The sequence below is a fragment of the Bufo bufo genome, chromosome 5 (genome assembly GCF_905171765.1).
Source record: "Bufo bufo chromosome 5, aBufBuf1.1, whole genome shotgun sequence".
NCBI lineage: Eukaryota > Metazoa > Chordata > Amphibia > Anura > Bufonidae > Bufo > Bufo bufo.
Window position 1 is genome coordinate 174,169,891 of NC_053393.1, and position 15,486 is coordinate 174,185,376.

The following is a 15,486-nucleotide window of genomic DNA, read 5'->3' on the forward strand; positions in this document are numbered from 1 at the left end:
ATCCCTAATCTAAAGAGGATGATTCTTAGATAAGGGGGGAATAATTACTCGTGTACAGAGCATTAGGGGAGATTCATATTAAGCCATAGAGCCATCCATCCATCCATTCATTTATTCAATCAAAAAGAAAACGGATGTCGCCCTCTTATCTGAGGTCTACAGGTAAGAGTATTAAAGGGGTCAGAGGTAGAAACGGCAAACATGTCTGAGCCTGGTAAAGTCCAAATGGAGACCTCCCAGGGGCCGACTATTGTAAGTTACTGAAAGTCTCTTGGGGAGAATGCTGTATAATATTACTTATGCTAACCCCCTTGTACCTCTGTCTCCTTCTCTTCCTGTATGCATGCAGAGTGATAAGGATGGGGCTCAGAGAGCTAAACCTAGTCAAAAAACAGCTGCTTCTCCCTGTGTGCGAATGAAAACATCCGGTGTCGGGGGGAGCAGCCAATGGCAGGCAGTGACGCTAGGGAGGCTCGTCCCTATCCCCACCTGCCATCGGCTGCTCCCCCCGACACCGGATGTTTTTATCCGTTTACGTTTTTTTTTTGCGGATCCAATGTAACAATGCCTATCCTTGTCCACAAAACGGACAAGAATAGGACATGTTCTATCTTTTTTTGCGGAGCTACGGAACGGACATACTGATGCGAATAGCACACAGTGTGCTGTCTGGATTTTTTGCAGGCCCATTAAAATGAATGGGTCTGCATCCTATCCGCAAAAAGAACGGAACGGAGGTGGAAACAAAATACGTTTGTGTAAATGTAGCCCTAAGGGGTTTTCCAGAAATACAGGGACCAGAAGATGGAGGAATGTGAGCCAGCATGCAGAACTGGAGTGGCGGGGAGCAGGTAAGTATAAATCTTATGGGAGGTGATGCAGGCTAGGGATTTATCCTTAAAAGATAATATTCCCGGAAAACCCCTTTAAAGTGAACTGACAGAGTTCCTTGAATGAGTGTGTATTGAGGAAAGTCTCCCACACAGCTACTGAGCCCAGAATGAGCAGGAGTAAATGACAAGTAATACTGAATCTTTTCTCACAAAACTATATATCAATTTTCTTAGCTTGTCAGTTGAGGCGTTGTTTTCTTCTTGTCCAAAGGTAGATGTTTCCGTATCAAAATTAGTCAAAGGGGCAAATGCCCTTCCTTTTGAGGACATGGGGTCCCTAAAAGATCCCATGGACAAGAAAGCCGATTCAAGTCTGAAGAAAACCTGGGAGGCCGCAGCAGCTTTATTCGAACCAAATCTAGCTGCCACATCCATTTCTAGATTCCTAAAAAAATGGTTATCACAGTTGGAATCGCTTCTGAAAGAAGGGGCCACTTATGACTCCCTAAAAGATTAATTTCCCCTCTTATTAAAAGCGGTGGACTTTCTGTCTGATTCCACTGCAGAATCAGTCAGAATAGCAGCAGGAACCTCGGGTCTAGCGGTAGTGGCCAGAAGGGCGCTTTGGTTGAAATCTTGGACGGGTGACATCAGTTCCAAGATGAAACTATGTAGTTTGCTCTTTCACGGAAACTTGATGTTTGGTCAGGATTTAGAAAATATTTTAGAGAAGGCTTCGGACTCTAAAAAATTATAAGGATACAAATAAAAGAACATTTCCCTTTCGCAGGTTTTAAAAAGGTAGTTCCTTCCAGGCCAAAAGATCCAATAAAGAAGGACAGTGGTCCAAAGGGAAAACCCCCCAAAAAACGGAAAGAGAGGTTTCTTGTTTAATCTCACAAATACAGAATCTTCCAAACAATGACGCCAAGCTTCAGGTAGGAGGGAGATAAAAATATTTTTTTTAAAGAATGGGAAAAGATTACCGTAAAACCTTGGGTCTTAAATATTTTATCAGGGGGTTACGATATTCCCATTCATTTTCTTTCTCTCATGGATGTTTTCAGAGTAACCCCTATTCAGAAATCAGCAAAACTACAAGAAGAATTAGAAAAAGGGATTCAGAATCTGCTGGCTCAAAAAGCTATTGTATCGGTTCCCCTCTCACAACAAAAAAAGGGTTATTATTCAACAGTCTTTTTAGTAAAAAAAAAACGATGGGGGATATCATCTGATAATAAACTTAAAGAGCCTAAACAAATTCATAAAATACGACAAGTTCAAATGGAAACCATAAAATCCACCATAAATCTATTAAAGGAAGGAGATTTCTTGGCATCAATAGATCTAAAATATGCATATTACCATATTCCGGGATGCGAAAAAGCTCAAAAATTCCTTCACATAGCAGTCTTTTTAAGAAAGGAGCTACGTCATTTCAAGTTCCAAATTCTCCCCTTTGGCATACCCTCTGCTCCTAGGGTGTTTACCAAAGTAATGTTAGAAGTAGTGGCTCATTTAACGAGGAGGAACATTTTAATAATTCCCTACTTGGACGATCTGTTAAAAGTAGGAAGCTCAAAAACTGTCCTGGAAAACAATCGGTTCATACATAACCTGTCAGACACTATATCAGACAGGCTGGGTAATAAACTGGAAAAAAAATCTAACCCCTATCCATCCATCCCAGAGTTTAATATTTTTAGGGGTCTGTCTAGACTCAATCCTTCAGAAGACTTTTCTTTCAACCCAGAAAGTGATAGGGATAAGCGAAAAAGTCTCACAATTCCAAAGTCAGTCAGTATGCACAATCAGAGAGGCTATGAAGCTATTAGGCTCATTGCCATCTTGCATCCCAGCAGTAAAATGGGCCCAGTTCCACACTCAGACTCTCCAACAATGGATATTAGAAAGTTGGGACAGAAATCAGGACACATTAGAGGAGACATTTCAGATTCCCTTAAGAGTGAATCAGTCCTTACAGTGGTGGAAAGATCCAGACCATCTGATGAGGGGAGTTTCTTGGAATCCCGAACATCTGCAAGTTATTACCACAGACGTGAGCCTTTGGGGATGGGGAGCGCATTGCTCTCATCTATCTTTCCAAGGACAATGGTCCGAGGATCAGAGATCTCGCTGTTCAAATCAGAGAGAATTGTCTGCAGTCTGGGAAGCTATAAAGGCTTTGTCCCCTTACATAGAAGGAAAGAACATTCAAGTAAGGACGGACAACACGAGGGTAGTCGCCTACATAAACCATCAAGGGGGTACAAGAAGTGTAGGTCTGAGTCTAGTGACAGAAAAAATATTTTCATGGGCAGAAATGCACTCAAGATCCCTATCGGCAGTACACCTAAAAGGGTCACTAAATACAAAGGCGGACTTCTTAAGCAGAAATTCTCTGAGGTCAACAGAATGGAGCCTAAAAAAGAAGGGGTTTTTCCAGATCACAGAATTATGGGGTACTCCCCTAGTGGATCTGTTTGCCTCAGCAGAAAACACAAAACTAAAAAAAATCTTCTCCCTAAATCCCTTCGATGGGAATATAGGAGTAGACGCGCGGTCACAAAAATGAGACTTTCAGCTGGTGTACGCCTTCCCCCCTCTTCAGTTAATTTCCAGAGTGCTAAAAAAGATCTGCATAGACAAGCCTCATGTGATTTTAATAGCCCCCCTGTGGCCAAAAAAGCCATGGTTCCCTCTGCGGAAGCTCTTGTCAATCCAGAGCCCATGGGTTCTTCCCTGGAGTCAAGATCTGTTGTCACAGTGTCCAGTCCATTATCCCAAAGTGAAAAGACTACATCTGGCAGCTTGGAACCTGAGAGGGTAACATTAAAGTCCAAGGGTTTATTGGACGCCATAATTAACACTATGGCAGCCAGCAGCAAGGAAGTTACTTCCAAGATTTACTCTAAAATCTGGAAAAGATTCTGTGGTTGGTGTAGTCAGTCGGGGAACTTTTCTCAGAGATTTTCCATCCAGGCAATTTGGGGATTTTTTCAAACAGGATTCAAGAAAGGGTTGCGTCCAAATACCCTAAGGGTACATGTATCAGCATTGAGTTCAGTGTTTGATTAAAAACTTGCGGACCATCCTTGGGTTATCCGGTTTTTGAAAGGGGCAGATAGATTAAAGGGAACCTATCACCTGGATTTGGGGTATAGAGCTGTGGACATGGGCTGCTAGATGGCTGCTAGGACATCCGCAATACCCAGTCCCCATAGCTCTGTGTGCTTTTATTGTGTATAAAAACCGATTTGATACATATGCAAATTAACCTGAGATGAGTCAGAGCTTGAAAATATGACTCTTCTCTGGTCACACAAGTAAGATATGACTCTTTTATGTTAATTTGCATATGTATCAAATCGTTTTTTTTTACAGAATAAAAACACACAGAGCTATGGGGACTGGGTATTGCGGATGTGCTAGCAGCCATCTAGCAACCCATGTCCTCAGCTCTATACCCAAAATCCCGGTGACAGGTTCCCTTTAAGACCCTTCTCAAGACCTACTGTTCCTCCCTGGGATCTTAATTTTGTTCTGTCAGGTCTGACGAATTACCCCTTTGAACCCCTTTCAGAGGTCGCACTAAAATATGTTTCCCTAAAAACCCTATTTTTAATAGCAATTACCTCAGCATGTAGAGTAAGTGAGATCCAGGCTCTAAAAATAGTGGAACCATTTTGCATGGTCTTTCTAGACAGGATTGTTTTTAGATTGGACAATTCTTTCCTTCCAAAAGTTGTATCTAATTTTCACAGACAGGAGGAGATTATCGTTCCCTCTTTCTGTTCGAATCCAAAATCAGATGGAGAGGAGAAATTTCACAAATTGGACGTATGTAGAGCTATCTTGTACTACTTAGAGACCACGAAGTCCTTTAGGAAATCTGATTGTACAGTTCAGTGGGGCACATAAAGGACATAAAGCCACAAAGTCTTTAGGGGCATCTCCACCAAAGTCTCTCACAGCTCACTCTACAAGATCTGTCGCAACATCCTGGGCCGAAAGAGCAAGCGCTTCTTTAGAACAGATCTGTAGAGCAGCAACATGGTCAAGCCCTCACACGTTTACTAAACACTACAGGGTAGATACTACGGCTAATCAGAAGCTTTCCTTTGGTAGGAAGGTATTGCAGGCCATAGTCCCTACCTAAACAAGATTAATTTAGTATATCTCATTGTATGCCGTTATATAGGATGAAAGGGAAAAAACATATTACTTACCGGTAATTTCCTTTTCATGAATCCTCCATGACGACATGGGTTTACCCTCAACCCCCCCCCCCCCCCAAAAAAAAAATATAATAATAATAAAAAAAGAAATAAAATAAAAGTAGGTTATAATAATATAATAATAATAATAATAATAATAATAAAAAAAAGAATAGATATATAAGTACAGGATAATATATAGGTATGTGTTGGTGTGAATGAAAAAAAAAAATGGGAAAAAGACTCTCTAGGCTGTCGGTTCAGAAAGACACTGAGGAGGAGCCGGAGGAGGGTCAAATTTATCTTCCTGTCCCTACCTGGTTGGAGGCGGGTCATCTCTCATGGTATGCCATCATGGAGGATTCATGAAAAGGAATAGACTGCCAATCACTGGGAGGCCAGGGACAGACTAGCTGATAAATATTGGACCTCCGGTTTATCACCACTGATGACTGGCTGAAAATAAAGTATGTGACCCTGGGTTGTAATCAGGGTCTCTATCACTAGTTTATGCTGATTCAATATACACACTAATGTGTACTATGTCCCCACATACCTACACAAGATGTATCAAAATGTTTCCCCAATATGTTTTAGAAACTGCCAAGTGTAAGGCATTATCCTATATATGAAGGATGTTATGACGGCAGTCCAAGTCCACCGCTGCCCCACTCTTTCCAGTGAGCATAGCCTTACCCACTCTATGGTCCCAGGGGTCCAGTGGTCTGATCCTGCCAGTACTGTGCCCTCCCTGCCTCCCTGCCTTGCAGGTCAGCCCACTAGAGTAGCACTGTTCTTCCTTCTCGCATCTTGTTCTCCCCAGATTATGGCTGCCACCTTAGGGTATTTAAGACACCTTCTCCTGTGGGAAGGTGCCTTAGCAATAGGGTCTACTATGCTAGTTCCTGCTAAGGTGTGCTGTTTCATATATCGACTTCAGCCTGACTTCTGGATTTGATCCTTTGCTGCCTAACCGGACCTCTGTTGCTGCCGCCCTGACCTTGGACTGTTTATTGGATTGCACGTACTCTGCCTGGCCTGACCTTGGCTGTTCCTGACTATTTTTTCCTGATTCCTAGGTGCTCCGTACCAGTGTCTCTTGACCTCATTTTCATTTCCAATTACTGCTGTTATTTCTACATATGAATACACTAGAGTAACAAAATTGTTACCGACCTGAAAAGTCCATGCAGATGTATTTAATAGGAAATATAAGTGGGTTTGTGGGGGACACGTGCTTCTTCCATGATCACTGAGACATTTCCAACACCCATAACTTCTCATACCAAAATATGATAAAATCGACTAGGGAGATTTATCGAATAGGACAAATGAAAAGCGGAGCAGATTCCCAGCAATCTGATTTAGCTCCCTCTTAGTTCATTTGATAAGAGGATCCCTGGTTGTCATCTGGCTGAGGGATGCTAATCGTACTATATTATTACTAGTCTGCAGCTTGATATAAAATATACACATAAGCTCACATCACAGTTTCCTAAAATGTCAGCAGTAAATGAAGAAGGAAGGCATGGGATGTGTAAAGTTTTCCACAGCTCTATTCAGTACTGAACTCTTTCTCCACCCTTATCCTGGAGGACATTCACTTTCCACTGCAGCTCAGCCTACATCTTAAAGTGAGAATAAATATAAAAGTCGGCTTAATAAAGGAGAATCAGTGGTCTAATATATGTTATTTCCGTATCTGTTTAACGCATGGACTATCTACCGTGCACACAGAGTGCCCCTATATTTCTTTTTGTCTAATATGCAGCATTTTTGGGAGATTACGAAAGCAGCAAATGAATAGTTGTCTGCAGGCCATGTGACAGGACTGCCCATAAATAGCCCAGACTGGTTTCCGTTTGTTTTGTAGGAATTAAAGCCTCCTCTTTCTCTCTCTCTTTCTTTTTGTTAGGTCAGGAAATTATTTGCATGCGATCCACATGAGCATAGGAGCAGAGCCTGGGAGATGACTGTGTGCTAGAAGTTCTTGTCTCCTGATGATGTGTTATAGGACACAAAACTCCTTTTAAAGGATGGCTATCCGAGAGCTGAAAGTTTGCCTTCTGGGGGTAAGTGCTGCTTTGGGTTGCGGGAGGGAATTCGTTATACAATGGAAAAAAAGGACGGTAAATTGCACTCCAACATACCGAGCCGGGTCTCGTTGTGTCAAGCTGAACCAAATTATTGCATGTTGTCTTGTATGGTGCACGACTACAAGTCCCAGAATGCTGGAGAAAATGCTCTTTGTATTGCACAAAATAATTCACTGGGAAAAAATACCATACATCAAATTTTGTACTCTCTTAGGATAATGGCTACCCATGGATATATTTTTATGTAGTGATTATTGTGATGAAGGTTCTCCCCAGATTTCAGGATCATCAATGATGTGACAAGTGACAAACTGTTATTCTCAACTGATGGTCACAGTGTCTCTAAGACATTGTCTAGAATTAATCTATAGTTAGTCGGAAATATTGTCCAGAATGGCCAGACTGTAATGTTAAAGCAGAGGCAGAAGAAATCCAGAGAGGGATGACACTACAGGTTTCAAACAAAGAGCGTTACATCCTGCTTTGTTGCATTCCTCATAGCATATGTTCTAGATTTGTGATCCCTACCGTGATACAGAAGTAACCTCTACAATGATTGCATCTCAGTGAATACATGGGGCTGACAAACAACAAGTAATGACGGAGTGTAGGGACCTCTGCCCAGTTATTATATGTGTCCTCATAAAGCCTCTTATAAGTTGCAAGAAAGTGATGACCCAGAAACCTCATTCATATGAGCATATTTCATGCCTCAGTTCAGGCTCTGAATATGTAGCTAATGTTTGTTTTTGTCACTATTCACACTGCTATATAGTATGTCCTTACATAGTGAAGTCTGCATTTACATCTGTATTTGTGACTGGGTAATAGGAGAAAACATATGTATGAAAATATAGGTAAACAATACAGAGTGAAACGGAGACAACACAATCCACGTTGGGTGTGTACTTATCTCTATATTTCACCATGCTCATTATTATTATTTTTACTTATTATATTCACTTATATATCGCTGACATATTCACAGCGCTTTACAGATGTTAGCATCAACCTGTCCCCAATGGGGCTCAGAATCTGTCTTTGGAGTGTGAAAGGAAACTGGAGCACCCGGAGGAAACCCATGCAATGGGCAGAACATACAAACTCCATACAATGTTCATGTGAATTATCAATAGTTGATAGTAGGAGCTATCTGGCAGGATACATTTTTTATACATGGGGCAGAATGGGTTAAAAAAAAAAAAAGCATTGCTCATGTCACGGATCCCCTCCTGCTGACATTCTGATGCTTACTGAGTCTCTGTTTCCTGGTCCCAGCTCAAGGATATGGCAGGAGATGCAGTGATTGGCTGAGCAGACATCTCTGTGCAATTCCTTTGTGTCAAGCTGGGACCGCCAGGGATCCGGTAAGCATCAGAACGGCAGGTGATCAGTGACATGAGTAATGCTTATTTTTGTAACCTATTCTACCCTATATATATATACACAGTATGTGAACTCTTTGGAATGATATGGATTTCTGCACAAATTGGTCATAAAATGTGATCTGATCTTCATCTAAGTCACAACAATAGACAATCACAGTCTGCTTAATAACACACCAAAAATTAAATGTTACCATGTTTTTATTGAACACACAAATGTAAACATTCACAGTGCAGGTGGAAAAAGTATGTGAACCCCTAAACTAATGACATCTCCAAGAGCTAATTGGAGTGAGGTGTCAGCCAACTGGAGTCAAATCAATGAGATGAGATTGGAGGTATTGGTTACAGCTGCCCTGCCCTATAAAAAACACACACCAGTTCTGGGTTTGCTTTTCACAAGAATCATTGCCTGATATGAATGATCCCTCGCACAAAAGAGCTCTCAGAAGACCTACGATTAAGAATTTTTGACTTGCATAAAGCTGGAAAGTGTTATAAAAGTATCTCCAAAAGCCTTGCTGTTCATCAGTCCACGGTAAGACAAATTGTCTATAGATGGAGAAAGTTCAGCACTACTGCTACTCTCTGTCACGGGGTTCCGAAGGTGCACTCGGTCCCCCATTGCCCGCAGAACTGTTGCTTAGCTTTTGGAATGAGGTTCTGTGTTTGACCTCATTCCCAGGGCGGCTTTACTAGCTGGGTGGCTCCCTGCTCCTAGTCTGCCTTGAGCGCCAAGCTGATCACTCGGTGCTCGACTGGTTGGTCTGTCGGTCATGTGACGCTGGCCACGTCACATGACCCTCACTCCCCACTATAAATACAGGCAGCCTGCTGGCTACAGGTTGCCTGTTAATTTCTAGGTTCCTGGCTATTTGTTGGACTGCTGAATACTTACCTGATCCTGTTCCTGACCATCTTTTTGCCTGCTCCTCTTGTACTGCGCTTCCGTCCTGGTATTGTGACCTCGGCTCCCACCTGACTACTCTCTTAGGACTCCTCTTGTACTTCTCTGCTCTCCTGGTATTTATGACCCCGGCTTCTCCTGACAATTCTCTGCTTGCTCCATTTGTACTTTGCAGCTTTCCTGGTATTGACTCGGTCCAATCACGTCCTGTTGTTTGTCTGTCTGTCATCCCTGCACTTACTCCAAGTTAGGGATTGCCGTCCAGTTGTCCCCTGTCATTAGGACTCGCGAGGCAAGTAGGCAGGGCCAGGGGTAAGGGTGGAGCGCAGTGGTCACTTCCCTTCCCCCTGTGTGTGTGTGTACGCGACCGTTACAGATTAACAGGCCCAATAACCACTGTATTATGAATCCTCTGGTGACCCTGACTGACCATGTCTCTAATCTGACGCAGAGGGTGCAGGAATTAGGGGAAAAACTCAGTTCTTTTGAGTTAGGGCAAGGTTCTTCCACTCCTCAGGCCTCCAGTCCGCATTTTGAGCCCCAGATTAAGCTCCCAGAACCCTTTTCTGGAGACCGGAGGAAGTTTCTCTCTTTTAAGGAGAGTTGCAAACTTTACTTCCGTTTGCGCCCCGTGTCCTCTGGCTCCGAGAGTCAACGCGTGGGCATTATCATTTCCCGACTACAGGGTGATCCCCAGGACTGGGCGTTCTCTTTACCTGGTGGCACCAGTTGTTTATATTCTGTGGAGGGGTCCTTTCAGGCCTTGGCTACCCTCTATGATGAACCAGACAGGGCTCTAGTAGCCGAGACGGCTCTAAAGGCACTGATTCAGGGCAATTTACCAGCGGAGGATTATTGCACCCAATTCAGAAGGTGGTGTGTCCCCTCAGGATGGAACGAACCAGCCCTGAAGAGTCAGTTTAGGTCAGGTCTGTCTGATAAATTAAAGGATCTTCTGGTCAGTTATCAACTTCCAGAGACCTTAGAGGAGATGATGACCCTTGTTGTCCGACTTGACCGACGGGTTAGAGAGAGACGACAGGAACAACAGTTCTCTTCCCAGATGGTGGTCCAGCCAGAGGCCTATCCCAGAGACAATGCTGAGGTCTCCACCGAGGAACCCATACAGGTTGGCATGACCCGAGGGAATCTTCGCCGCAGACGTGGAGAATGCTTTTACTGTGGAGATCCTGACCATTGGATCAACCAGTGTCCTAAGAAGGTCCTCTCTGTCAAGTCTCCTAAGACAAGGCAACCTAAAGACCAGGTACACCCTGAATTTTCTAAATGTAAGCTTTCGGTACCCATTACGATTTCTCTGGGAGTAGATAAATGGCCGGGTAAGGACTTTATTGATTCTGGCTCAGCGGCTAGCTTTATTGACTCTGAGTATGCTGTAAGATTGGGTATTCCTATGTTTGCCTTACCAACTCCTATCCATGTCATGGCTATTGATGCTACTCCTCTTATTGGTGGTACGGTGAGCTTATGTACCTCGGAGATTTCTCTAACTGTGGGTGTGTGCCACTGGAGAACCTACCTGCTGAGGTGGTACTAGGGTTGCCTTGGCTCCGACTACATAACCCCACTATAGATTGGTCCAATGGGGAGTTGGTGAGATGGGGGCCTAAGTGTGACTCGTGCTTGTCCGTGGTACAGGCTGGGGTCTCAGTAAAGTCTGATACTTTACCCTCTGTTGTTAAAGAATATTCTGATGTATTCTCATCACCAACCCCGGAGGTTCTACCCCCCCATAGACCTTATGATTGTACCATAGAGTTAGTAGAGGGGGCCAAGTTTCCTAAAGGACGAATTTATAATCTTTCTATGCCCGAACGCAAGGCCATGGAAGATTATATTAAGGAGAGCCTTGGTAAAGGGCATATTAGACCTTCTGTCTCTCCTATGGGGGCGGGGTTTTTCTTCGTTAAGAAAAAAGATGGTGGTCTTAGGCCATGTATTGATTACCGGAGATTAAATAAAATCACTGTCCAGAATAGATACTCCCTCCCATTGATTCCGGATTTATTTAACCAGGTTCTGGGGGCAACCTGGTTTTCCAAAATTGACCTGAAAGGGGCATACAATCTAATCCGAATCAAGGAGGGAGACGAATGGAAGACGGCATTCAATACTCCGGTAGGACACTTTGAATATCAAGTGATGCCTTTTGGACTCAGCAATGCCCCAGCTGTGTTCCAAAACTTCATGAATGACATTCTTAGGGAGTACTTAGGTAAATTTGTTATTGTCTATCTTGACGACATTTTGATATTCTCTCCTGACTTCGAATCCCATGTGTCTCATGTTAAACAAGTATTAGAGGTGTTGAGGGAGAATCAGCTATCCGCTAAACAAGAGAAATGTGTCTTTGGTGTACAGGAGATTCTGTTTCTAGGGCATGTTCTGACTCCTCACGCCTTCAAGATGGATCCTGGTAAGGTACTAGCAATTAAGGAATGGGTAAGACCTTCATCCTTAAAGGCCTTACAACGGTTCTTAGGTTTCGCCAATTACTATCGTAAATTTATTATGAATTTTTCCGTAATTGCTAAACCATTGACTGACCTTACTAAGAAAGGGGCGGATTTGGAGAATTGGTCTACTGAGGCCATTTCTTCATTTGAAAAATTAAAAGAGGCATTTAGTAGCGCTCCCATTCTGATCCAGCCTGATCAGGAGAGACCTTTTATTGTGGAGGTGGATGCGTCCGAGGACGGCGTAGGAGCAGTCCTTTCACAAGGTCCTGCTAGCCTCACTAATCTGAGACCATGTGCCTTCTTCTCCAGGAAATTCTCTCCCACGGAGAGAAACTACGACATAGGGAATAGGGAGCTGCTGGCCATTAAATGGGCATTTGAGGAGTGGAGGCATTTCCTGGAGGGGGCAAGACATTGTGTAACTGTTGTCACTGACCATAAAAACCTTATGTTTCTCGAGTCTGCTAAGAGGTTGAATCCCCGTCAAGCCAGATGGGCTCTGTTTTTTACTCGTTTTGATTTTTCCATCACGTTCAGGCCGGGAAGTAAAAATGTGAAGGCGGACGCATTATCTCGGAGCTTCCAGGCTTTTCAACCTACTGAGGTACCACCTGAATCTATCCTACCAGCAAAAATCTTCTTAGCAGCTCTTACCCAGGATATCTCGGCTTGCATTAGGTCTGAACAACATCTGGCACCGGTATCCACCCCAACAGATAAGTTGTTTGTTCCCGTACAATTTCGTCTCCAGCTGTTGGGTGAGTGTCACGATTCTACCTTTTGTGGACATCCGGGTGTTGAGGGCACTAAGGATCTGGTTTCTAGATCTTATTGGTGGCCCACTCTAACTAGGGATGTCAAGTCCTACGTGTCAGCCTGTGAGGTTTGTGCCAGGTCCAAGACACCTAGGACTCGCCCTGCTGGTAACCTACGACCCCTACCCATTCCCAGTAGACCCTGGTCCCATATCTCGATGGACTTTATAACTGACCTACCGCTGGCGGAGGGTAAGACTGTGGTTTGGGTAGTGGTCGATAGGTTTAGCAAGATGGTTCATTTCATTCCCCTGTCTAAACTTCCGAATGCTAAAACCCTGGCATCTATTTTTGTGAGAGAGATTGTTCGTTTACATGGCATCCCGGAAAATATTGTTTCTGACAGGGGTGTGCAGTTTGTGTCCAAATTCTGGAGGGCCTTCTGTCAAAGATGTAAAATTTCATTGTCTTTTTCTTCCGCCTACCATCCTGAGAGTAATGGGCAGACTGAACGCCTTAATCAGTCTGTGGAACAATTCTTGAGGTTGTATGTTGCTGATGACCAGCAATTATGGGTCATATTCCTTCCGTTGGCTGAATTTGCTTTGAATAACCGTGTCAATTCTTCTGCTGGGGTCTCCCCTTTCTTTTGTAACCATGGTTTTCATCCCCGTTTTCATTCTGGGTCGTCCGTCTCCTTCTCTAACCCTGAAGCAGATAAACTCTACTCCGAACTGTGCACAGTTTGGGCCCGGGTTCAATCGAACCTAGAAAAGGCTCAATGTTCTCAAAAACTCAAGGCCGATAGGAGATGTTCAAGGGGGGTAAACTTTCAGGTTGGGGATAAAGTATGGTTGTCCTCCAAGAATCTATCTCTCAAGGTAACTTCTAAAAAATTTGCTCCTCGTTTTATTGGACCATATAAGATCACGGAAGTGATTAACCCAGTATCTTTTAGGTTGGAGCTGCCTGAGTCATTCCACATTCATAATGTGTTCCATAAATCTCTGCTTAAAAAGTATTTTGAACCGGTAGTACCATCAAAAGCCTCGCCTCCGCCGGTTCTTGTTAATGATGCTGTCGAGTATGTGGTGTCTAAAATAGTGGATGTCAGGAAGGTGCGTAATTCCTTGCAGTACCTGATTCACTGGAAGGGGTATGGACCTGAAGAGGGATCTTGGGTACCTGCCAGGGAGGTTCATGCTCCTAGACTTGTTCGTAAATTTCATTTAGAACACCCTGAAAAGCCATCGCCTGAAGTCTTTGGTCCGGTGGCCCCTCGTAAAAGGGGGGGTACTGTCACGGGGTTCCGAAGGTGCACTCGGTCCCCCATTGCCCGCAGAACTGTTGCTTAGCTTTTGGAATGAGGTTCTGTGTTTGACCTCATTCCCAGGGCGGCTTTACTAGCTGGGTGGCTCCCTGCTCCTAGTCTGCCTTGAGCGTCGAGCTGATCACTCGGTGCTCGACTGGTTGGTCTGTCGGTCATGTGACGCTGGCCACGTCACATGACCCTCACTCCCCACTATAAATACAGGCAGCCTGCTGGCTACAGGTTGCCTGTTAATTTCTAGGTTCCTGGCTATTTGTTGGACTGCTGAATACTTACCTGATCCTGTTCCTGACCATCCTTTTGCCTGCTCCTCTTGTACTGCGCTTCCGTCCTGGTATTGTGACCTCGGCTCCCACCTGACTACTCTCTTAGGACTCCTCTTGTACTTCTCTGCTCTCCTGGTATTTATGACCCCGGCTTCTCCTGACAATTCTCTGCTTGCTCCATTTGTACTTTGCAGCTTTCCTGGTATTGACTCGGTCCGTTCACGTCCTGTTTGTCTGTCTGTCATCCCTGCACTTACTCCAAGTTAGGGATTGCCGTCCAGTTGTCCCCTGTCATTAGGACTCGCGAGGCAAGTAGGCAGGGCCAGGGGTAAGGGTGGAGCGCAGTGGTCACTTCCCTTCCCCCTGTGTGTGTGTGTGTACGCGACCGTTACACTCTCCCTAGTAGTGGCCGTCCTGTAAAGATGACTGCAAGAGCACAGCACAGACTGCTGAATGAGGTGAAGAAGAATCCTGAAGTGTCAGCTAAAGACTTACAAAAGTCTCTGGCATATGCTAACATCCCTGTTAGTGAATCTACGATACGTAAAACACTAAACAAGAATGGATTTCATGGGAGGATACCATAGAGGAAGCCACTGCTGTCCAAAAAAAACATTGCTGCACGTTTACAGTTTGCACAAGGGCACCTGGATGTTCCACAGCGGTACTGGAAAAATATTCTGTGAACAGATGAAACCAAAGTTGAGTTGTTTGGAAGAAACACACAACACTATGTGTGGAGAAAAAGAGGCAAGCACACCAACATCAAAACCTCATCCCAACTGTGAAGTATGGTTGTGGGGGCATCATGGTTTGGGGCTGCTTTGCTGCGTCAGGGCCTAGACGGATTGCTATCATCGAAGGAAAAATGAATTCCCAAGTTTATCAAGACATTTTGCAGGAGAACTTAAGGTCATCTGTCCACCAGCTGAAGCTCAACAGAAGATGGGTGTTGCAACAGGACAACGACCCAAAGCATAGAAGTAAATCAACAACAGAATGGCTTAAACATAAGAAAATATGCCTTCTGGAGTGGCCCAGTCAGAGTCCTGACCTCAACTCGATTGAGATGCTGTGGCATGACCTCAAGAAAGCGATTCACACCGAACATCCCAAGAATATTGCTGAACTGAAACAGTTCTGTAAAGAGGAATGGTCAAGAATTACTCCTCACTATTGTGCACGTCTGATCTGCAACTACAGGAAACGTTTGGTTG

At 44.1% G+C, this 15,486-nt stretch overlaps 1 protein-coding gene across 1 annotated transcript in view; it reads left to right on the plus strand.

Moving 5' to 3' along the window:
* The first annotated feature begins 6,922 nt into the window (after positions 1-6,922).
* Positions 6,923-15,486, plus strand: part of RAB31 (RAB31, member RAS oncogene family) — a 63,533-nt gene continuing 54,969 nt past the window's right edge. Inside the window, exon 1 of the mRNA XM_040431646.1 lies at positions 6,923-7,122. Within this exon, the coding sequence (XP_040287580.1) occupies positions 7,087-7,122 (36 nt within the window). The 5' untranslated portion in view covers positions 6,923-7,086. The remainder of the gene's footprint in view (positions 7,123-15,486) is intronic.